Below are 27366 nucleotides of genomic sequence, written 5' to 3'. Positions count from 1 at the left end.
GGAAAAGCGTAAATGTTGAATGATGTCCAAATGCAAATCAGATATCTATTATTGCCGAAGATCAGACCACCTGGGAACCTTTCAAGCTTTATACACTGCACCTGTTTTCATTCTATTGTATCTCAAGCAGTGTAAGATTGCACCCCAATGCTAAAATCCAAATTGACACCAGTCTGTTGTAGTTATGCTGCACATTGGTAAAGGGTGATGGTGGAGCGGGAAACAGAAAAGCTAAATTAAGTTTTTGTTTTTAAAAATATGGCAGACTCACATTCTGACATACCTACTGGGACTTTTTGTAAAGAATGTGATCAAAAATATAAATGTTTTGAAGTTTCTTTCATGATGAGAGCAGTCATTGTTTCAATTATGAATATCGTTCTGCAATTTGAACCATAGCACAAATAAATACCTCCAACAATTTCATGTTTCTCGACCTTTTAAGGGTGGTATGATGGCACAGTGGTTAGCACTGCTGCCTCACAGCGCCAGGGACCCAGGTATGATTCCTGGCTTGGGTCACTGTCTGTGCAGGTTCTGCACGTTCTCCCCGTGTCTGCATGGGCTTCTTCCGGGTGCTCCGGTTTCTTCCACATTCCGAAAGACATGCTGGTTAGATGCATTGGCCATGCTAAATTCTCCCTCAGTGTACCCGAACAGATGCTGGAGTGTGGCAACTAGGGGATTTTCACAGTAACATTGCAGTGGGGGCAATTGGAACTAGCTTAGGGGTTTAAAAAAAGGGCGGCATGGATAAGTTGGGCCGAAGGGCCTGTTTCCATGCTTTAAACCTCTATGATACCCCAACTGATGCAGGCAAGCATGCCGTATGCCTTCTTGACTACCTTATCCACCTGCGTTGCCACTTTCAGTGATGGGTGGACATGTATGCCCAGATTTCTCTGCCTGTCAATACTCCTAAGGGTTCTACCATTTACTGTATAATTCCTTCATGCATTGGACCTTCCAAAATGCATTATCTCACACTTGTCTGGATTAAACTCCATTTGCCATTTCTCCGCCCAAGTCTCCAACCGGTCTATATCTTGCTATATCGTCTGACAATCCTCTTCACTATCCGCAACTCCACCTATTTTTCTGTCATCTGCGAACTTACTAATCAGACCAGCTACATTTTCCGCCAAATCATTTATATATACTACGAACAACAAAGGTCCCAGAACTGGTCCCTGTGGAACACCACGAGTCACAGCCTTCCATGCAGAAAAGCACCCCTCTACTGCTACCCTCTTTCTTCCATGGCCAAGCCAGTTCTGTATCCATCTTGCCAGCTCTCCTCTGATCCCATGTGACTTCACCTTTCGTACCAGTCTACCATGAGGTACCTTGTCAAAGGCTTTACTGAAGTCCATATATACAACATCCATTGCCTTTCTCTCATCTATCATCTTCGTCATTTCCTCGGAAAACTCGATCAAGTTAGTGAGGCATGACCTCCCCTTCACAAAACCATGCCGCCTATCACTAATAAGTCCATTTGTTTCCAAATGTGAGTAAATCCTATCCCTAAGAATCCTTTCCAATAATTTCCCTGACAAAAGGCTCACCGACCTATAATTCCTGGATTATCCCTGCTGCCCTTCTTAAACAATACAGCATTGTTATCCTCATTGGCTATCCTCCAGTCCTCTGGAACTTCACCTGTAGCCAAAGAGGATACATTTTTTTCCTGAATTTGTTTGAAATAGTGTCATAGGATCTTTACTATCAACCCAAATAGGCAGATGTGGCCTCAGTTTAGTGTCTCATCTGAAAGATAGCTTCCTGACAGGGCCCCTTAGTACTGGATTTTTTTTTGTATGAAATTCCTTCCTCATTTTATCAAACATATGAACTGATTCGCTCCAACCCTTTTCTTTAATATAACGTGACACATTTTCTTTTAAGTAAGTCTGTTGCACTACCCAACTGTAGCTCAGTGGTAAACTATATAAATTCTAAGTTACAAGGTCTTACTCCAGTGAACTGAGCACATGGTCTGAGCTGACACTTCAGAACTCAGCAATTGGACTGTTGAAGCTGTTGGCAGCACTGTGTTTTGTATGAAATGTTTTGCCCTCTCTCTGGATATAAAAGTTTCCATGGCATTGTTTCAGAGAGTAGGGGAGTTCTCCCAGTGTATACTGACCAATACTTTTCCAACACCACAAAAACAAGATTATCTGGTCATGCTGACATTACTGTTTGTGCGGCCTCGCTGTACACAAATTGGCTGCTAGGTATTCTACATTAAAGCACTCCTAAACTATTTGCCTGCCAAATACTTTGTGTTGGCCTCAGGTCATGAAAGGCACTGTATAAATGCAGAAGAGTTATATTCGACTGGTCCTTTTTTCTCTTTCCACAGTTGCTGCCAGACCTGGTGAGTATTACCAGCGCCTCCCGTTTTTATTTTCAGATTTCCTTCATCAAAGCATTTTTGCTTTGACATTGCTGCATAAATGCAAGCCCTTCTTTGGAACTATTGGGAAGTTTAGGATCAGAAAACTTGTATAAGGTTAGAGGGGGAGGGGTGTGGGGTGGATAAGGCAGGGGAGTGGGACGAGGAAGAATGTTCTTTCAGTGAGCCAGTGCAGACTCGGTGGGCCGAATGGGCGCCTTCTGCCCTGTAATTCTGAGATAGAAAAATGCAATCCATGTGCCAAGTACCAAAGCACATCTAACACTCCTCAGAAAGCGAGCGCAGAAAAACGACTAGGTGAGAATACGACGTCTGTCTGCGAGACATGGGTTCACAGACTGCTTATCTGAATGATCTACTCAACTGAGTTGCATTCGCAAGCCTGATTCTCCATTCCTTACCGGCAGTGTCTCAGTGGGGATTTTGACCGTGGCGATGACTTCTCACTTCACCTGTTGTAAGCACTGCACTGGAGGAGCAAACCACTAGGTGGAGGCGAAATTACTTTCATCCCTATCAGTACATCCATTCTTCGTGCATTATTAGAAACTTTTATGGTCCATATGGCTTGGATCCTCCTTAGATCAAAACACCGAGCAGTCGAAGGTGTGTAATTGCCTTTGTATTTATGGAAATAGAGGCACAAAAGAAAAAGTCTTTCCTAAGTGATTGCATTATATTTAATTGTTTCAATTATTCCCACTTCCACACAGACTGGAAACCAGTTTATGTATTCGTTGCAAACACCAGCACATCAGAATTAGAAATCAAAGATATGCAAAACACATGTCAGTTATGCAAATCTCAAAGGCATTGATGGACGGATAAGCCTGAAATTCCTACAGTTACAGGCTGCAGACCACTTTGTAGTCAAAGCGTTCTCTTCATTGTCATTGTTGTGAAAAAAGGACTGAACGCAGAAGTACAAACAGATAGACAACAGAAAGACACACAGGAAAAACACGCGAGGAAGTCAAAGGAGCTACATCTGAGGGGGGGGGGGGGGCACGCACAGGGGGTAAAGCTTGCCATAGACACGCACAGACACAGGGAATAAACCCTCTCTCACACCCAAACACACGGGGATAAACTCTCTTTCTCACTAACACACAGGAAATAAACCCTGACACACACAATACACAGGGAGAAACACGAGACACACACACAGCCCTGACACAGACACACGCAGCAAATAAACCCTGACCCACAATTGCACGCACACACGGGGAGAAACACCTGAGGCATACGTACAGCTCTGGCACACACCCACAGTAAGAAGTTTAACAACACCAGGTTAAAGTCCAGCAGGTTTATTTGGTAGGAAAAGCCACACAAGCTTTCGGAGCCTTAAGCCCCTTCCTCAGGTGAGGAAAAACTCAATTTACAAAATAATGATTGGAATGCGAGTCTTTACAGATAGCCAAGTTCCGCACACATGAGGACAGCCTCAACCGGGATCTTGGGTTCATGTCGCACTATCTGTAACCCCCATGATTTGCCTGGACTTGCAAAATCTCACTAACTGTCCGATGTGGAGACAGTACACATCTCTTTAACCTGTGCTTAACACTCCACTCACATTGTCTGTACCTTTAAGACTTGATTACCTGTAAAGACTCGCATTCCAATCATTATTTTGTAAATTGAGTTTGTGTCTTTATATGCCCTGTTTGTGAACAGAACTCCCATTCACCTGATGAAGGGGCAACGCTTCAAAAGCTAGTGGCTTTTGCTACCAAATAAACCTGTTGGACTTTAACCTGGTGTTGTGAGACTTCTTACTGTGTACACACACTCTCACACATACACGGCGAAATGCCCGAGTGACACACACTTAGGAAATAAACCTTGACACACACGGGGCAACAGCAGTGAAACACACAGATAGAGGGCAACATCTGGACAACAGGGAACATCACCTGAGACACACACATCAACACCTGAGACACACACATATCAACACGTGAGGCACACAGACACAGACACATGAACACCTGAGACACACACACATCAACACCTGAGACACACACACACACATCAACACCTGAGACACACACATCAACACCTGAGACACACACACATCAACATCTGAGACACACACATCCACACCTGCGACACACACACAACACCTGAGACACACACATCAACACCTGAGACACACACACATCAACATCTGAGACACACACACACATCAACATCTGAGACACACACACATCCACACCTGCGACATACACACATCCACACCTGCGACACACACACATCAACACCTGAGACACACACACATCCACACCTGCGACATACACACATCCACACCTGCGACACACACACATCAACACCTGAGACACACACATCAACACCTGCGACACACACACATCAACACCTGAGACACACACACATCAACACCTGCGACACACACACATCAACACCTGAGACACACACATCAACACCTGAGACACACACACATCAACACCTGAGACACACACACATCAACACCTGAGGCACACACACACACAACACCTGAGACACACACGCACACATCAACACCCGAGACACACACACACACATCAACACCTGAGGCACACACACACACATCAACACCTGAGACACACACGCACACATCAACACCCGAGACACACACACACACATCAACACCTGAGACACACACACATCAACACCTGAGACACACACACATCAACACCTGAGACACACACATCAACACCTGAGACACACACATCAACACCTGAGACACACACACATCAACACCTGAGACACACACACATCAACACCTGAGACACACATACATCAACACCTGAGACACACACATCAACACCTGCGACACACACACATCAACACCTGAGACACACACACATCAACACCTGCGACACACACACATCAACACCTGAGACACACACATCAACACCTGAGACACACACACATCAACACCTGAGACACACACACATGAACACCTGAGACACACACATCAACACCTGAGACACTCACACATCAACACCTGCGACACACACACATCAACTCATGAGACATACACATCAACACCTGCGACACACACACACACACACATCAACACCTGAGACACACACACATCAACACCTGAGACACACACACATCAACACCTGCGACACACACACATCAACACCTGAGACACACACATCAACACCTGAGACACACACACATCAACTCATGAGACATACACATCAACACCTGCGACACACACACACACATCAACACCTGAGACACACATCAACACCTGAGACACACACACACACCTGAGACACACACACATCAACACCTGAGACACACACATCAACACCTGCGACACACACACATCAACACCTGAGACACACACACACAACACCTGAGACACACACACACACATCAACACCTGAGACACACACACATCAACACCTGAGACACACACACATCAACACCTGCGACACACACACATCAACACCTGAGACACACACACATCAACACCTGAGACACACACACATCAACACCTGAGACACACACACATCAACACCTGAGACACACACATCAACACCTGAGACACACACACACACCTGAGGCATACACACACACAACACCTGAGACACACACACATGAACACCTGAGGCACACACACACACGCACACATCAACACCCGAGACACACACACACACATCAACACCTGAGGCACACACACACACATCAACACCTGAGACACACACGCACACATCAACACCCGAGACACACACACACACATCAACACCTGAGACACACACACATCAACACCTGAGACACACACACATCAACACCTGAGACACACACATCAACACCTGAGACACACACATCAACACCTGAGACACACACATCAACACCTGAGACACACACACATCAACACCTGAGACACACACATATCAACACCTGAGACACACACACATCAACACCTGAGACACACACACATCAACACCTGAGACACACACATCAACACCTGCGACACACACACATCAACACCTGAGACACACACACATCAACACCTGCGACACACACACATCAACACCTGAGACACACACATCAACACCTGAGACACACACACATCAACACCTGAGACACACACACATGAACACCTGAGACACACACATCAACACCTGAGACACACACACATCAACACCTGCGACACACACACATCAACTCATGAGACATACACATCAACACCTGCGACACACACACACACATCAACACCTGAGACACACACACATCAACACCTGAGACACACACACATCAACACCTGCGACACACACACATCAACACCTGAGACACACACATCAACACCTGAGACACACACACATCAACTCATGAGACATACACATCAACACCTGCGACACACATCAACACCTGAGACACACACACACACCTGAGACACACACACATCAACACCTGAGACGCACACATCAACACCTGCGACACACACACATCAACACCTGAGACACACACACATCAACACCTGAGACACACACACACACATCAACACCTGAGACACACACACATCAACACCTGAGACACACACACATCAACACCTGCGACACACACACATCAACACCTGAGACACACACACATCAACACCTGAGACACACACACATCAACACCTGAGACACACACACATCAACACCTGAGACACACACATCAACACCTGAGACACACACACACACACCTGAGGCACACACACACACAACACCTGAGACACGCACACACATGAACACCTGAGGCACACACACACACACACAACACCTGAGACACACACGCACACATCAACACCCGAGACACACACACACACATCAACACCTGAGACACACACATCAACACCTGAGACACACACACATCAACTCATGAGACATACACATCAACACCTGCGACACACATCAACACCTGAGACACACACACACACCTGAGACACACACACATCAACACCTGAGACGCACACATCAACACCTGCGACACACACACATCAACACCTGAGACACACACACATCAACACCTGAGACACACACACACACATCAACACCTGAGACACACACACATCAACACCTGAGACACACACACATCAACACCTGCGACACACACACATCAACACCTGAGACACACACACATCAACACCTGAGACACACACACATCAACACCTGAGACACACACACATCAACACCTGAGACACACACATCAACACCTGAGACACACACACACACACCTGAGGCACACACACACACAACACCTGAGACACGCACACACATGAACACCTGAGGCACACACACACACACACAACACCTGAGACACACACGCACACATCAACACCCGAGACACACACACACACATCAACACCTGAGGCACACACACACACATCAACACCTGAGACACACACGCACACATCAACACCCGAGACACACACACGTACATCAACACCTGAGACACACACACATCAACACCTGAGACACACACACATCAACACCTGAGACACACACATCAACACCTGAGACACACACACATCAACACCTGAGACACACACACATCAACACCTGAGACACACACACATCAACACCTGAGACACACACATCAACACCTGAGACACACACATCAACACCTGAGACACACACACATCAACACCTGAGACACACACACATGAACACCTGAGGCACACACACACACACACACACCTGAGACACACACGCACACATCAACACCCGAGACACACACACACACATCAACACCTGAAGCACACACACACATCAACACCTGAGACACACACGCACACATCAACACCCGAGACACACACACGCACATCAACACCTGAGACACACACACATCAACACCTGAGACACACACACATCAACACCTGAGACACACACATCAACACCTGAGACACACACATCAACACCTGAGACACACACACATCAACACCTGAGACACACACACATCAACACCTGAGACACACACACATCAACACCTGAGACACACACACATCAACACCTGAGACACACACATCAACACCTGAGACACACACACATCAACACCTGAGACACACACACATGAACACCTGAGGCACACACACACACACACACACACAACACCTGAGACACACACGCACACATCAACACCCGAGACACACACACACACGTCAACACCTGAGGCACACACACACACATCAACACCTGAGACACACACGCACACATCAACACCCGAGACACACACACACACATCAACACCTGAGACACACACACATCAACACCTGAGACACACACACATCAACACCTGAGACACACACATCAACACCTGAGACACACACACATCAACACCTGAGACACACACATCAACACCTGAGACACACACACATCAACACCGGAGACACACACATCAACACCTGAGACACACACATCAACACCTGAGACACGCACACATCAACACCTGAGGCACACACACACATCAACTCATGAGACACACACACATCAACATCTGAGGCACACACACATCAACACCTGAGACACACACACACACCTGAGGCACACACACACACAACACCTGAGACACACACACATGAACACCTGAGGCACACACACACACACACAACACCTGAGACACACACGCACACATCAACACCCGAGACACACACACACACATCAACACCTGAGGCACACACACACACATCAACACCTGAGACACACACGCACACATCAACACCCGAGACACACACACACACACATCAACACCAGAGACACACACACATCAACACCTGAGACACACACACATCAACACCTGCGACACACACATCAACACCTGAGACACACACATCAACACCTGAGACACACACATCCACACCTGAGACACACACACATCAACACCTGAGGCACACACACACATCAACTCATGAGACACACACACATCAACATCTGAGGCACACACACATCAACACCTGAGACACACATCAACACCTAAGACACACACACACACCTGAGGCACACACACACACAACACCTGAGACACACACACATGAACACCTGAGGCACACACACACAACACCTGAGACACACACGCACACATCAACACCCGAGACACACACACATCAACACCTGAGGCACACACACACACATCAACACCTGAGACACACACGCACACATCAACACCCGAGACACACACACACACATCAACACCTGAGACAGACACACATCAACACCTGAGACACACACACATCAACACCTGAGACACACACATCAACACCTGAGACACACACATCAACACCTGAGACACACACATCAACACCTGAGACACACACATCAACACCTGAGACACACACATCAACATCTGAGACACACACATCAACACCTGAGACACACACACATCAACACCTGCGACACACACATCAACACCTGCGACACACACATCAACACCTGCGACACACACATCAACACCTGAGACACACACATCAACACCTGAAGCACACACATCAACACCTGAGACACACACACATCAACACCTGAGACACACACATCAACACCTGAGACACACACACATCAACACCTGAGACACACACACATCAACACCTGAGACACACACACATCAACACCTGAGACACATACATCAACACCTGAGACACACACATCAACACCTGAGACACACACACATCAACACCTGAGACACACACACATCAACACCTGAGACACACACATCAACACCTGAGACACACACATCAACACCTGAGACACACACATCAACACCTGAGACACACACATCAACACCTGAGACACACACATCAACACCTGAGACACACACACATCAACACCTGAGACACACACACATCAACACCTGAGACACACACATCAACACCTGAGACACACACATCAACACCTGAGACACACACACATCAACACCTGAGGCACACACACACATCAACTCATGAGACACACACGCATCAACATCTGAGGCACACACACATCAACACCTGAGACACACATCAACACCTAAGACACACACACACACCTGAGGCACACACACACACAACACCTGAGACACACACACATGAACACCTGAGGCACACACACACACACACAACACCTGAGACACACACGCACACATCAACACCCGAGACACACACACACATCAACACCTGAGGCACACACACACACACAACACCTGAGACACACACACCTGAGACACACACACACATCAACACCTGAGACACACACATCAACACCTGAGACACACACACATCAACACCTGAGACACACACATCAACACCTGAGACACACACACATCAACACCTGAGACACACACATCAACACCTGAGACACGCACACATCAACACCTGAGACACACACACATCAACACCTGAGGCACACACACACATCAACTCATGAGACACACACACATCAACACCTGAGACACACATCAACACCTAAGACACACACACACACCTGAGGCACACACACACACAACACCTGAGACACACACACATGAACACCTGAGGCACACACACAACACCTGAGACACACACGCACACATCAACACCCGAGACACACACACACATCAACACCTGAGGCACACACACACACAACACCTGAGACACACACACACACACCTGAGACACACACACACATCTACACCTGAGACACACACACACACACAAAACACCTGAGACACACACATCAACACCTGAGACACACACATATCAACACCTGAGGCACAGAGACACAGACACATCAACACCTGAGACACACAGACACATCAACACCTGAGGCACACACACACACATCAACACCTGAGACACACACATCAACATCTGAGACACACACATCAACACCTGAGACACACACATCCACACCTGCGACACGCACACATCAACACCTGAGACACACACATCAACACCTAAGACACACACACACACCTGAGGCACACACACACACAACACCTGAGACACACACACATGAACACCTGAGGCACACACACACACACACAACACCTGAGACACACACACACACACCTGAGACACACACACACATCTACACCTGAGACACACACACACACACAAAACACCTGAGACACACACATCAACACCTGAGACACACACATATCAACACCTGAGGCACAGAGACACAGACACATCAACACCTGAGACACACAGACACATCAACACCTGAGGCACACAGACACACATCAACACCTGAGACACACACATCAACACCTGAAGCACACACATCAACACCTGAGACACACACATCAACACCTGAGACACACACACATCAACACCTGAGACACACACACATCCACACCTGCGACACACACACATCAACACCTGAGACACACACACATCAACACCTGAGACACACACATCAACACCTGCGACACACACACATCAACACCTGAGACACACACACATCAACATCTGAGACACACACACATCAACATCTGAGACACACACACATCCACACCTGCGACATACACACATCCACACCTGCTACACACACATCAACACCTGAGACACACAAACATCAACACCTGAAGCACACACATCAACACCTGAGACACACACACATCAACATCTGAGACACACACATCCACACCTGCGACATACACACATCCACACCTGCGACACACACACATCAACACCTGAGACACACACATCAACACCTGTGACACACACACATCAACACCTGCGACACACACACATCAACACCTGAGACACACACATCAACACCTGAGACACACACATCAACACCTGAGACACACACACATCAACACCTGCGACACACACACATCAACACCTGAGACACACACATCAACACCTGAGACACACACATCAACATCTGAGACACACACACATCCACACCTGCGACATACACACATCAACACCTGCGACACACACACATCAACACCTGAGACACACACATCAACACCTGAGACACACACACATCAACACCTGAGACACACACACATCAACACCTGAGACACACACATCAACACCTGAGGCACACACACACATCAACATCTGAGACACACACACACATCAACATCTGAGACACACACACATCCACACCTGCGACACACACACATCAACACCTGAGACACACACACACACAACACCTGAGGCACACACACACATCAACACCTGAGGCACACACACATCAACACCTGAGACACACACACATCAACAGCTGAGACACACACACACAACACCTGAGGCACACACACACATCAACACCTGAGACACACACACATCAACATCTGAGGCACACACACACACATCAACACCTGAGACACACACACATCAACAGCTGAGACACACACACACAACACCTGAGGCACACACACACATCAACACCTGAGACACACACACATCAACATCTGAGGCACACACACACACATCAACACCTGAGACACACACACATCAACACCTGAGACACACACACATCCACACCTGAGACACACACACATCCACACCTGCGACATACACACATCCACACCTGCTACACACACATCAACACCTGAGACACACAAACATCAACACCTGAAGCACACACATCAACACCTGAGACACACACACATCAACATCTGAGACACACACATCCACACCTGCGACATACACACATCCACACCTGCGACACACACACATCAACACCTGAGACACACACATCAACACCTGTGACACACACACATCAACACCTGCGACACACACACATCAACACCTGAGACACACACATCAACACCTGAGACACACACATCAACACCTGAGACACACACACATCAACACCTGCGACACACACACATCAACACCTGAGACACACACATCAACACCTGAGACACACACATCAACATCTGAGACACACACACATCCACACCTGCGACATACACACATCAACACCTGCGACACACACACATCAACACCTGAGACACACACATCAACACCTGAGACACACACACATCAACACCTGAGACACACACACATCAACACCTGAGACACACACATCAACACCTGAGGCACACACACACATCAACATCTGAGACACACACACACATCAACATCTGAGACACACACACATCCACACCTGCGACACACACACATCAACACCTGAGACACACACACACACAACACCTGAGGCACACACACACATCAACACCTGAGGCACACACACATCAACACCTGAGACACACACACATCAACAGCTGAGACACACACACACAACACCTGAGGCACACACACACATCAACACCTGAGACACACACACATCAACATCTGAGGCACACACACACACATCAACACCTGAGACACACACACATCAACAGCTGAGACACACACACACAACACCTGAGGCACACACACACATCAACACCTGAGACACACACACATCAACATCTGAGGCACACACACACACATCAACACCTGAGACACACACACATCAACACCTGAGACACACATCCACACCTGAGACACACACACATCAACACCTGAGACACACACACACCTGAGGCACACACACACACAACACCTGAGACACACACTAATGAACACCTGAGGCACACACACACACACAACACCTGAGACACACACGCACGCATCAACACCCGAGACACACACACACACACACATCAACACCTGAGGCACACACACACACACAACACCTGAGACACACACACACACACCTGAGACACACACACACATCCACACCTGAGACACACACTCACACACACAAAACACCTGAGACACACACACATCAACGCCTGAGACACACACACACACACATCAACACCTGAGGCACACACACATCAACACCTGAGGCACACACATAGACACGCACGTACATAGACACACATACATACACACACGCACACGCATAGACACAGATCAAAACCCGAGACAGACAGATCCACACTGATCAATACTGAGTGACACAGAGGGAGTAATGACCATTTTCGAAGATAGAAAGTGAAACAAAATAAAGGATGTGTGTGTGTGTGTGTGTGTGTGAGAAACTCCTTCAGTGAGAACACTGGAGAGGAAGGGTAGCGGCGGTGAGGGCGGAGACTGACGGGGCTGACATAAGGGACTAGTAAAACGGGAGAGACACATTTGGCAGCGAGCGAGTGATCTCTGGTGTGTGTCACTGAACTGGACAGAAACTCCGATAGAGAGTGGAGCTGCCGGGAAGGAGAGAGATGGAGAAATGGTCGAGAAAATCTGAAAATGAGAATTAAAAGAGGAAAACTGGGAGAAAGGATTTGAAAAGAAAAAGAAGCTGGGAACAGAAGGGACTACATACATGAAGGAGAAAACAGAATACATTTAGAGGGTGGAACATTGTCCCGATTAGATAGTGTCACAGCGGGCACTAGTGTGTCTGGAGAGTGAGGTGAGAGGAGGAAGTCAGCAGCAGGGCTGTTGGAAGAGAGAGAGAGACAGTGCTCACCTGGGTTCACACTGAAGAAGCTGCTCTCAGACCAGACGATAGCCAGCGCCAGCAGATAACTGTCCGTTTTGAATGGTTCTGACATGAAATGAAGCTCAGGAATGGAAGTGTTTTAACAGTGCTCACCCTGGCTGCATTCTTTTCAATGTCCTGGTTCGCTTCCCAGCTGAATATGAAAGGTATGTGAGGCCCTTTTTTAACTCTCTCTGGGCACATCTGGCTTGGGGGGAGGGTGGGGGGGGGGGGCGGGGAGATGGTTGAAATAAGACCACCCAGGTCGGTCTCCGACACCAGTTGGCTGCAGTTGATATTGGCTATTTTGGATCTCGGATATACTCTGCACTTTGAGTGTATCGGTGTATTGACACACTGTCATGGTCAAATTTACCGACCCCACTCATAAAAAAGCCGGAAGTCAAAATTTGAAAACGAATGCTGAACTTAAATATAAACCATTGGAAGTACAGTCCAGGAGAGAGGATTGCGACTATTGTTACCAGGTTGCATTTACATTTCACCCACTGGCAACTCGAAATGGTGAAAAATTGTCCCCGAATGTCAGAGTTCTATGTCTCCTAATCTTTAGGGTGATACTGGGCCACTCTTGTGTTGACCTGTGTGAATAATGTCAGCATTGAGTCAGTAAAGTAGCCAGATGTTTGGTTAAACTAAACGGCGCAAAGCTTCTGGCTATCATTATTCCTCTCCCGGAGAGTACTTGCAACACTTTCTGCTTGGCAGTCGCAGTTTCTCTTACTCAGTCTCAGACAGCATTGTTCAATGGTTTGGCTAATTGAGTAAAAAGTTATATCGTAACCTTTTCATACCGATGTGCCACAACATGAATGCCACCCAGGAATGAAGTTGGACAACACTGCTGCAAGTAAAGGTTTCAAACTCTCTTCCACAAATGGTATTAGACGCTCAGTCAGTTTTTCATCCGAGATTGATAGATTTCGGTTCACCAAAGGCATTAAGCGATACGGGGGCAAAGCAGATATTTGAAATTGGGTCACAGATAAATCATGACCTCAGTGAATGGCAGACAGACTCGAGGGGGCTACACCTGATGTCTGGTCATGTTTGCAACTCGTAACATTTTGCGGGGGGGGGGGTGGATTTTCTTTTGGGGACCATTTTTTAACAGAAAGGATTCGCAGATTGAGTCAATGTTGAGTTTTAAAGGGATTCACAAATGTAAAAAAAATACAGCAGGGAAATAGCCATTAGGTGAACGCCATTTATTGCTTCCGAAGCCTGTAACCGAAGATGCGAATCAATGAATTCCTCACAGCTATTGCATTGGGAAGTCTCCGGTGCTGACAGCTTTGACCAGGGCGTTCCGGCAGGTCAGCAAAGAGACAGAATCACCAGCAGTCAGGTTCAGCAAGTCAGCTCCGCTTTCAAACACAAACTGCTCCAAATTCAATAGAAGAATGAATGAAGCGAGTTTCCGTATCCTATTCATGGGAGATTACTCGCTAATCTGGATTTTAAAAAAATGTACAGTAGTATAGTGTAGTAGTAATTTTTGGAATTATGTAAAACAATTTCAACTTGTTGAACTATGTGAGCCCAATAACTTTTTCTGCGTGTCCTGTACACGGGAAGTAAAACGGCGTAAAAGTTCACACCCAGTTTCATTTCAATGAGGTTGAAGAAGTGAATGTGTAAAATACGTGAGAATTCACTTCACACCATACGGTGATAATATTATACCCGATGGCTATACTGGGGGTCCAGTATTTAACTATTGTGTAGTTAAGTACTGGACCCCTATAAACACCAACCACTTGAAATGCTTATGGCGTTTGTTCGGTCTCTGACTTATACACGATCAAGAGAAGACCCTAAAGTTGCAATCCTGCCTTTGCAGGTGTAACAGAGAGCGCAGTAATGCATTGAGCTGATAAGGGTTTGATTTTATGGGGGTGATTTTGAGCCCACACTCTCCATCCGCGGGCATGCTCAAAATCCGGAGAGCGCGATTCGCGCCGATGAGTTTCCAAGTTCCGATCTTCCCAGCCCCTCGCCAGCGGAGTGGCGTGAAACATGCCACGGGACTGCAGAAGGCTCGGTTTAATACATTAGCATATCATTAGTGAGCACTTTGGGACTGCCCCCCTCACCGGATATTCAGTGGGCACTGGTGTGCCATCACGCTGGCACCAATTACAACAGGTCTACATCAGCATGAAGCTGGCACCTTCACCTCCGAGGGGAGTTTCGGAGATGAGCGCTCCGGCAGCCAGCACCCTCCACGGTGTGCACTGCTCAGGGGGCACCGGAGAGGACTCGGGGGGACACGAGTAAGTTCAACTCGGAGCCAGGGGTCCTAGAATCACCATTTCAGGGAGAGAGGTCGGGAGAGGTCACTTGCAGGCCTTACCTTGTCTTCATGTTGGGGAGCCCTTTGCTCTAAAGGGGTTGTGAAGGTTGGTATATAGCCAACGCTTCCCATTTTCTCCTTCCTGGCTTCCTGACAATATCACAGCTGAGAGAATGCCCTTCCTTAGTGGAGTCTGGCAAGAGGGTGAGAGGGACATAGCACTGTCATTCTCACACTCCACAGGGATGAGGTACTGTGTGAGCGCAATGGTTCACCCAAGCTTGGCGGCATGAACAGAGAGGCTCTGTGGGTGAACAATTGTAATTCATTGCCAAACATTCAAAACAGAATGGTGACCTACCTACTAGTGCCTATATTCACCTGTGCCCATGAAGTGTCTATGGTTTCTTACTCTTCCTCACCCTCTCACTACATCTAGGTGTATCTCCAGGATTCAGAGCTGAGCTTAAGGCAGCCTGCTGACTTCCACGCCCTTTTGCCTGAGATGACCTTGACAGATGCCCCCTGGTGGGGTCGACCTTGAGGGTCCAGGCCTGCTTTCAGGCAGCACGGATGTTTGACTGCTGCCCCCTTGGTGTCAGGGGCAAGAAGTAAGTTGCTCAGAGGGACAGGGGTGTCAGGTGGCCTGGAGACACCCAGGGTCCCCAACTGAAGGACCCCAGGTTGAACACCTACCGATCCTCTTTCCTTTGGGTTCCTGAGAACCCCTATGCTCCCCCTTGGGTTGGAGGAGAAGCTGGAATGAAATCCAGAAGCCCCACCATCCTCTGACGCTGACACTTGTGGATTCCCACCAATGCCTGCACCATCCAGTTGAAACCCTGCATCATGGAGCTCACGCACTGAGCCAGATGTAGTCATCTCCTGCCATGGAGTGCACATCTTGCCCCAAGGTCTCCACTATGAATGCCAACCTCGCAGTGTTGGCCTCCATGCACTGCAGTGATGGCACCATCTCCTCAGATAGAAGGTAATGGGACTCCTCCAATCAGCCTTTCACTCCAAGGAGGACTGCTGTCATCCCTTCCTGATACTCATGACTCTGCCTTTGCAGCTCCAGCAGCTGTGGATGACCAGGCCCAGGGACACATCACCAGTCAGGGGCTTAGCAGAGTCCTGGGCTTCAGCAGAGGCCAAGGTAGCTGAGTGAGAGAAAGTGTTGTGGGTGTGAGGGATCCATAGGAGAATGGGGCTGCTTCGCTTACCTTGGCTGAGTGAAGAAGATCATTCATCTTCTTCCAACACTGCTGCCCTATCCTCTTCAGGAGTGCGCTTGCACTGACCAGGGCTGCCACTGCACCCCAGGCGGGTGGCCACGCTGCTGGACAGCCATCTCCAGGAGCATGGGTACAGTATATCTACTGCCTCCGCTCCATTCCATCCAGCAGTCTGGTGAGTGCCCCCTCCATAAAGCATGATGCTGACTTCTTGGCTGCCATCCCCTGCAGTCAGTGTGGAACAAATGCTGGGAAGACATTTATATGGAGCTCTCCAATGTTTGCAGCAGTTAAATCATTGCGGGGTGGGTGAATCAGAAGGAACCTGCCGCTGGAGTGGTGTGAAACTCAGAATCATAGAATCCTACAGTGCAGAAAGAGGCCATTCGGCCCATCGAGTCTGCACCGACCACAGGCCCTATCCCCATAACCCCATGCATTTATCCTAGTTAGTCCTCCTGACACTAAGGGACAATTTAGCATGGCCAATCCACCTATCTGCACATCTTTGGACTGTGAAAGGAAACCGGAGCATCGGGAGGAAACTCACGCAGGCACGGGGAGAACGTGCAAACTCCAACATGACCCAAGCCGGGAATCGAACCCAGGTCCCTGGTGCTGTGAGGCAGCAGTGCTAACCACTATGCTGCCATGCCGCCCAACTCGTGGGAATATAAATTAATACTAATGAGCCATAAGATTGAGACCAAAAACACAATGGCGCCGTCCGCAGGAAACACTCCATTTTTCATGCTGGAACCAATACTCTGCCGTGTCTTGGTAAGATTTTGCCCACTGTGTCTTGGCTGTTGCTCATTGCATGAAAATGCAGCGACATTTAGAATTGCTTTGTTTAGATTGAAAGAGTGCATTTGCTATCTTGTTATAGAGTATGAGGATCATCCGGACTTCCAAAGGGATTGGTTAGCTATGCAGCGTACTTCTGTGGTATTATCATAAATTGTCTAATTAGAAAGTCACAGTGTTATTTTTTAAGTCACTATATGGGCAGCATGATTCTGGATTTTGTACACACGGCTTTGTTTAAATGCGGGCCACTGCTTTGAAGTAAGAAACATATCAGGTAGATTTCCCTCCACTCCACCTGGGTGGTAATCTGGCAGGGCAGAGTCTACAGAACCCGCATTGATTAAAGAGAGGAGTGGAAAAATGCAACTTGCAAAGGAAAAATAGACATTTTGTTTTAGCTGACTCTAACTGAAGGACTGCATGAGAAAAGTACAGGGAAGGGAAATAGTTCAACTTTAGATCAACAATATTGACATTGTTTCAGATGTTGTATATTCACACACCGTGTAATCTCAGCTCAGCAAATGTGTGATAGCTTCCTTGATTTCAGCAAGTGCAACTCATTCAGGCCCCACGTTATCTGGTTTCTGAAAATACAACAATTCATTATTTCTGTCATGGTGAGACAGTCTTGAGGAACTTTGGCACTCTCCTAGGTTAAACTTGTAGCAAGGATTTTCATTGCCCATTTCCTTATTTCTTCCTCTCCCTGATGCTGTTCACACAAGTTAAATAATACTTGTAGAAACGCCAGGAGTTGTTTAAAAAAACAATTCTATTGCCCCCACTGATTTTGTCTGGTCCTTGCTCCAAGATCACCGGAGCCTTTTCCAAAGCAGGTTACACAACTGACCAGAAATCACAACAAAATCAGGAATAAAACCTCGATGGTAGGTTAGAATGACCTGAGCAAGATTGGCAAAGGGATTGTACAAATAATGCTGGAATTTTCACTCACTCTGGGATCTTTCCCGTCTTTGGGCTGTACCACTTCCAGGAATTGGCCTGGAATTGGGTCTTTGTTGGGCTACAGTTAGAAAAATGAACCAGCAAGAGCAGCAAAAGTGCTCCCAGAGCAATGTTGTCTCCACATTTCAATTACCAGACAAATAGCACCTAGCTATTTGAATAGTCTCCCTGGTGAGATGACATCCTCTAGTCCTTCCTGTCTACGTATATAGAGGTGAAAATTTCAGAGCCATTCCGATGAAAAGGTCATGGACCTGGGAACAGTGAACTTTATTTCTCTCTTTACGTTGCTGTCTGATCTGCTGTGTGTTTCCAGCGTTATGTTTCTCTTTTTATTCTAATTCTGGTATGGAGGGATTCTGAAGAGACATTCCATAACCACATTGAAGTAGTTCTCAGCTGGAGTTCAGTCAGTCCATTTCATACACAAGGGGATGGAGTTTGACTCTTTGTGACAATGTGAAATAGGTGATAGCAAGATGGCAGGCTGATCTGCACGTGTCCAAACATTTTGCTCCATTGAAAGTCAACCAGCTCTTGCTCGTTTGGCACTATCGCACTAAGATCCACTCCAAAAATATCTTCTAGCAATAGTAGGAGTTCTTCCATTAGTTCTTTCTAAAGTTCCATTTTTCCTGAAGATGTTTTGAATCACAATTCCATTTGGATCTCAGTTGGTCACTCACTCCCCCATTGGGCCTCATTGGGGCCTTCCTTAGCCTCTTGTTGCATATTCACCACAGAACTGAATTCAGTACATCCAGGCTGAAATAATTGTAATCTTTATAACAACCTGATTGCTGGTATTCTGTTGATAGGATTCACCACATTCTGAGTGGGAGAGCTATCACTGAGGCCCGTACTTTATGAATTTGACACCAGTCAAAAAATAAACTAATTTAGAAGCTTGACAATTACTCATTGGGGTTGAGTGTGCCCACATCCTTCACTGACATTTTTAGTGGTTTTTGTGCCTAGGGTGGGTATAGGAGAACTTGGTGATTGCTACTGAAGCATCTAGTGCCAGGGTCATGGGCACAGTCCTTTGTGCTACCCTGTCCTTGGGCCAGAACCTTAGGCGAGGAGAGAATGAAAACTGAAGCAGCAGATCTTTGTAAATATTTCTCCTTTGTATATTCAATTCAGTTAACAGCATGTTAGCATTAGGTTCAAAAATCCAAAATAAAGGCAAAGAATGTTGTTGAGTTAAAAACTCTGAGCATTGCTTTTTCCTGGGTCTTCCTTTAAGTTTAAGTTTATTTATTAGTGTCAAAAGCATTAACACCACAATGAAGTTATTGTGAAAATCCCCTAGTCTTCACACTCCAGCACCTGGCCAATGCACCTAACCACCATGTCTTTCACTGTGGGAGGAAACCGGAGCACCCAGACGAAACCCACACAGACACGGGGAGGAACGTGCAGACACCACACAGACGGTGACCCAAAGCCAGGGATTGACCCCGGGTCTCTCGCAGTGTGAGGCAGCAGTGCTAACCACTGTGCCATTGTGTCTTCCTAATGACCTAAACTGCAAAGTGATTTTTAAGTTGTTACAAACGGTATCATAGATTGAACCACCCAAGAACCAAATTTAAAAAGAAATTCAGAACCCTGGGTGATCCCCAAGTGGTTTACAGTCAATTGAGTACTTTTGAAATGTTATAGTGTAGGAAACCTTAACTAAAAGCTAGTTTGTTACTTTTCCCCTTTCCTGTACTTCTTCCCATTGTGATTTATTTGCTGGTTGCACCCAATCGGATGCTTCCTTGCTGGTATTTCTTTTAATTATCGTTATCCCAAATGGTCCAAGAGTCTTTCTCAGTTCCAAATGAGCTGGCTTCTTGTTCTCTATTCGGACAGCAGGTTATAGAAACTTAGAAACTAGAGGCAGGAGTAGGCCATTCAACCCTTCGAGCCTGCTCCACCATTCATTATGATCATGGCTGATCATCAAATTCAATTTTCTGATCCCTCCTACCCCCAATATCCCTTGATCCCTTTAACATCAAGAGTTATACCTAATTTCTTATTAAAATCACACAATGTTTTGGCCTCTGTGGTAGTTCTGTGGAACCTGGCTTTGACAAAAAGGGTCGCCTGGACTCGAAACGTCAGCTCTTTTCTCTCCTTACGGATGCTGCCGGGCCTACAGAGATTTTCCAGCATTTTCTCTTTTGGTTACTTTCTGTGGTAGTGAATTCCACACATTCACCACCCTCTGGGTGAAGAAATTTCTCCTCACCCCAGTTCTAAAAGGTTTACCCCTTATCCTCAACCTATGACTCCTAGGAACAATAAAAGGACTCCTCGTAGACAGCTCGACAAAAATTACATCAGCTAAGGATGTGAGCTACAGAGAACACGATTTTAAAAATCTCTTAAAGGTACACTAACGTCACGCCCACCATTGGGAACATTCTTTTTGAATCTACCCTGTCTAACCCTGTTAGAATTTTATAAGTTTCTTTGAGATCCCCTCTCGCTCTTCTAAACTCCAATGTGCTTTTGTATGGCATCGTGCCTGCTGCTGACCCTGCCAGAGACAGTGGAGTCAGCGTCGGTGGATGCCTATGCTATTAGCCGGCAGCTGGCTGGCCCCCAGAATATTGCAAAAAAAATGTTGTTTCAGATGGGAGGGAGGGAGTTGTGCTGGGCATGCTTCACCCAGAAATGTACTCCTGAGAGGGAGGCTAATATTTGGTGGGGCCCATCATTCTGAATGCTCCTTGACTTTCCTTTGCTCCATCCTCCTCTGCACCGCCTCCTCATGTGAGAATGACACACCAGGACATTATGCACTATATAAAGTGCATACTTCCAAGAACTCACATCCTCACAAGCAAATCTGTAGGCCAAGTGCCAACTAAAAAAAGGTTGCAAAATGTTATCTCAAGCTACAGGAATATCCTTTGAAACTTTTGAAATAAAGGGACTGAATCACTGAGAGCCGGCATGCAGATGCAACAAGCAGTTGCAAAGGCAAGTGGTGTGTTGGCCTTCATTGCAAGAGAACTTGAGTACAGAAGTAAGAATTTCTTACTGCAGCTGTACAGGGCTATGGTGAGACCACCACCTGAAGTACTGTGTGCAAGTTTGAATTCCTTATCTAAGAAAGGATCTACTTGCTGAAGAGGGCGTGCAGTGAAGTTTCATCAGACTGATTCTTGTAATGGCAGGATTGTCGTACGAGGAGCGATTAGATCGACTGGGGCCTGGATTCACTGGAATTTAGAAGAATGAGAGGGGATCTAATTGAAGTATATAAAATTCAGAGAGGGCTGGACAAACTGGATGCAGGGATGTTGTTTCCTCCGGCTGGAGGGTCCAAAACAAAGGGTCACAGACTCAGGATACAGGGTAGGCCATTTAGCACTGAGATGAGCAGAAACGTTTTCACTCAGAGTTTGGTGAACCTGTGAAATTCTCTCCCACAGAAGACTGTGGAGGCCAAATCACTGAATATGTTTAAGAAGGGAACTGGCAGACTGGGGAGGGTGTGGGAATATGGTGCTGAGAGAGAGGATCAGCCATGATCATATTGAATGATGGAGGAAGCTGGAAGGGCCGAATGGCCTACTCCTGCCCCTATTTTCCGTTTCCACAAATTTCAGGTTCACAACATCTGAGCTGTATAATCCTCAGTGTAAAATTCCCTGAGTACTTAGAAAAGGTCATTTTACCCCGATTATACACCGTAATTATGCCAAATTTCTAGGCCTAACCTGCAGGCATTTTCCTTGCAAAATTGCTAGGATTAGTGTGTTTGCAGAACGTAATGCTGTGATCTATTTACGTAAGCATTCAGTTTGTGAGGCTGGTCCGCTTTGAATAAATGGGGGAAATGTTAACATTCCAGCACATTAGGATCAGGTGCAGCTGATGAAAAGCCCAGAGGTCTGGATCATTTATCTGTGACGGATTCCCTGCCTGGACATCAGCCTGATTCCTGAGTAAAAGATTCAGCTTCCAGTCAGGGCAGAGAGGATTTCAGAGGAGGCCACAAGCTAGAGCAGGTGGGTCCCATCTTGGAACCTGGGATGAAGAATTGTCTGATCCCAAATGCAATCAGATTCCCCATTCTGGGTGACTCCCAGAATGGAGTCTGATCCCTGACCCAAGCATTCATCCGGGACTCATTGCAGGGTCTCCAATCCACAATCTCAGGGATGGATGTCTGCTCCCAGGGATGGGGGTGTGTTTGGGAGGGGTGGTTGGTTGTATGGGAGAGATGAAGACTGACAGTGGGGAAGCTTATGGGGGTTATGGGGGTGGGTGGAGGGGGGGGGGTGGGTGGTGAAGGATGGGTGGTGGCAGGGTGAAGCATTCCTCCTGACCCACATTCAGGAGTCCTCCTGAGGGTATCCCAATTGCTGCAGCTACCAACAGGACAGGAAACCAAACTGGCAGCAGTGAAAACTGCAAAACAGGCTAAATCTAAGGCTAGCACATATTTGAAATTTCAACACACTCCCTGAGAACAGGTCGACTGCTTGACCCTAGCCCAGTCAGAATAAAACCCAGATGTCTTGTAGCCAACTTCCTGAGAAGCTCCATTCTTTGCCTATTTAACACCCCCTCCCCACCCAATCTTAGCCATTTACCATGTTAAAGTTTCACCCTCATGTGCATCTGCCTTGTGTTGCTGATGCACATCAATTTAGACACGAGGCTCGAAGCTCAGTAAATGAAGGCTTTTATTTACTATTAATGAAGCTACCAGAACTTATGTACACTATCCCAGACTGAAGGGGTCCCGGCCAGAGCAGGGACTCTTATACCTCTCCCAGGAGGCGGAGCCCGACTGGGATGTGCCACAACACTATCATACAAAGGTGTAACAACCCCACCCTAACCCAACAGCAACAATAGCACAATCCAACAGTAACATATGTACATCCTTGTAGTCCTGGCCAGCCCCTGGCTCAGCACTATCCAGTGGGAACCAACGATGGTTCACCACATTCACCCCTCCTTTGAAAACAAAGGCCGGTGGGGTACAAAAACCAGAATAAAATGTCAGCAGTCTATAAGTTCAGACGGCCAGGGGGACCGCACCGTCGTTGTGACCTCCTCAATACCGGCGGTGACATTGGAGTAGGCACTTGCGGTGGCGTTCTCCCCAAAACGGCGTCCAGCTGTTCTTCCACGGACTCACAGGCCGGTTGACCCTGAGGTGACGGTAGTCCAGGGGATCCTGACACGCCCTGCGGTGGCGACCATCTTCTGGGCTCAGGCAAGCTGTACATGGGAGTAAAATGGTTAAGCAATGGTCCCGATGCTGCCCGCGCCGTGTCCGGGGAAGAAATGAGAGATAATGGGTTTGTTACTGGGGGTATGGGAGCGACAGGGGTTGCTACGTCCCCTGCTGGCGCCAGGTCTCGGATCGAGACCGTGTCCTCTCGCCCGTCAGGGTATGCCACATAGGCATACTGAGGGTTGGCGTGGAGGAGATGGACCTGTTCGACCAAGGGGTCGGACTTGCGGGCCCTTACATGTCGCCGCAGGAGGACGGGTCCTGAGTACGTCAACCAAGACGGTAAAGAGATCCCCGAGGAAGACTTCCGAGGGAATGAGAACATCCTCTCGTGGGGAGTAGCATTGGTTGCCGTACACAGGAGGGAGCGAATAGAGTGGAGCGCATCAGGGAGCACCTCTTGCCAACGGGAGACTGGAAGACCTTTGGACTTCAACGCCAGTAAGACAACCTTCCAGACTGTAGCATTCTCGCGTTCCACCTGTCCATTACCCCTAGGGTTGTAACTCGTGGTTCTACTAGAGGCAATCCCGTATGAGAGCAGGAATTGCCTCAAGTCATCGCTCATGAACGACGAGCCCCTGTCGCTATGGATGTAGCTGGGGTACCCGAACAGGGTAAAAAGATCACGGAATGCCTTGATCACCGTGGCAGCGGATGTATCCGAGCAGGGAACAACAAAAGGGAACTGGGAGTACTCATCGATGATGTTTAGAAAGTACACGTTCCGATCTGTTGAGGGAAGGGGGCCCTTAAAATCAACACTCAGTCTCTCGAAGGGACGAGTGGCCTTGACCAAATGTGCCCGGTCAGGTCGGTAAAAGTGCGGTTTGCATTCTGCGCAAATCCGACAGCTCCTTGTTACCGACCTGACGTCCTCCACTGAGTAAGGCAGGTTGCGGGCTTTTACAAAGTGGTAGAGCCGAGTGACCCCAGGATGGCACAGATCATTATGGAGGGCGTTCAAACGATCCTCCTGAATACTAGCGCATGTTCCACGCGAGAGGGCATCCGAGGGCTCATTGAGTTTCCCTGGACGATACATGATATCGTAGTTATAGGTGGAGAGTTCAATTCTCCACCGCAAGATCTTGTCATTCTTGATCTTGCCCCTCTGCGTGTTGTTAAACATGAACGCTACGGACCGCTGGTCCGTGATCAGGGTGAACCGTTTTCCTGCCAAGTAATGGCGCCAGTGTCTGACGGCCTCCACAATGGCCTGGGCCTCCTTTTCCACCGCTGAATGCCGAATTTCGGGGCCTTGGAGGGTGCGGGAAAAAAATGCGACAGGCCTGCCCGCCTGGTTAAGTGTGGCGGCCAGGGCGAAATCAGATGCATCGCTTTCCACCTGAAAGGGGATGGACTCGTCTACCACGTGCATAGTGGCTTTCGCGATGTCGTCTTTCAATTTCTCGATGGCCAATTGGGCCTCTGGCGTTAGGGGAAAAGTCGTGGACTTAATAAGCGGACGGGCCTTGTCCGCGTAGTTGGGAACCCACTGCGCATAATAAGAGAAGAAGCCTAGGCATCTTCTCAGTGCTTTTGCACTAGCAGGCAAGGGAAGTTCAGCAAGGGGGCGCATACGGTCTGGATCAGAGCCAATGACCCCGTTTTCCACCACGTATCCTAGGATGGCTAAACGGCGCGTACGAAACACACACTTCTCCCTGTTGTAGGTCAAGTTCAGGCGAGATGCAGTGCGTAAGAAGTTCAGGAGGTTTGTGTCGTGGTCCTGCTGGTCATGGCCGCAGATGGTGACATTATCCAGGTATGGGAAGGTAGCCCGCAGCCCGTTCTGGTCCACCATTCGGTCCATAGCACGCTGGAAGACCGAGACCCCATTGGTGACACCAAAGGGAACCCTGAGAAAATGATACAAGCGACCATCCGCCTCAAAAGCC

The 27366-nt window shown here is 47.7% G+C and overlaps 1 protein-coding gene across 3 annotated transcripts in view; it reads left to right on the top strand.

The window, feature by feature from the left end:
- Positions 1-14810: 14810 nt before the first annotated feature.
- Positions 14811-27366, top strand: part of LOC144492533 (alpha-1,3-mannosyl-glycoprotein 4-beta-N-acetylglucosaminyltransferase B-like) — a 243124-nt gene continuing 230568 nt past the window's right edge. For all 3 annotated transcript variants that reach the window (XM_078210655.1, XM_078210648.1, XM_078210664.1), the window contains exon 1: positions 14811-15041. In XM_078210655.1, the coding sequence (XP_078066781.1) occupies positions 14951-15041 (91 nt within the window). In that variant the 5' untranslated portion in view covers positions 14811-14950. The remainder of the gene's footprint in view (positions 15042-27366) is intronic.

This window comes from Mustelus asterias, chromosome 1 (genome assembly GCF_964213995.1).
Source record: "Mustelus asterias chromosome 1, sMusAst1.hap1.1, whole genome shotgun sequence".
Lineage (NCBI taxonomy): Eukaryota > Metazoa > Chordata > Chondrichthyes > Carcharhiniformes > Triakidae > Mustelus > Mustelus asterias.
This window is presented reverse-complemented; position numbering and strand designations above follow the sequence as displayed.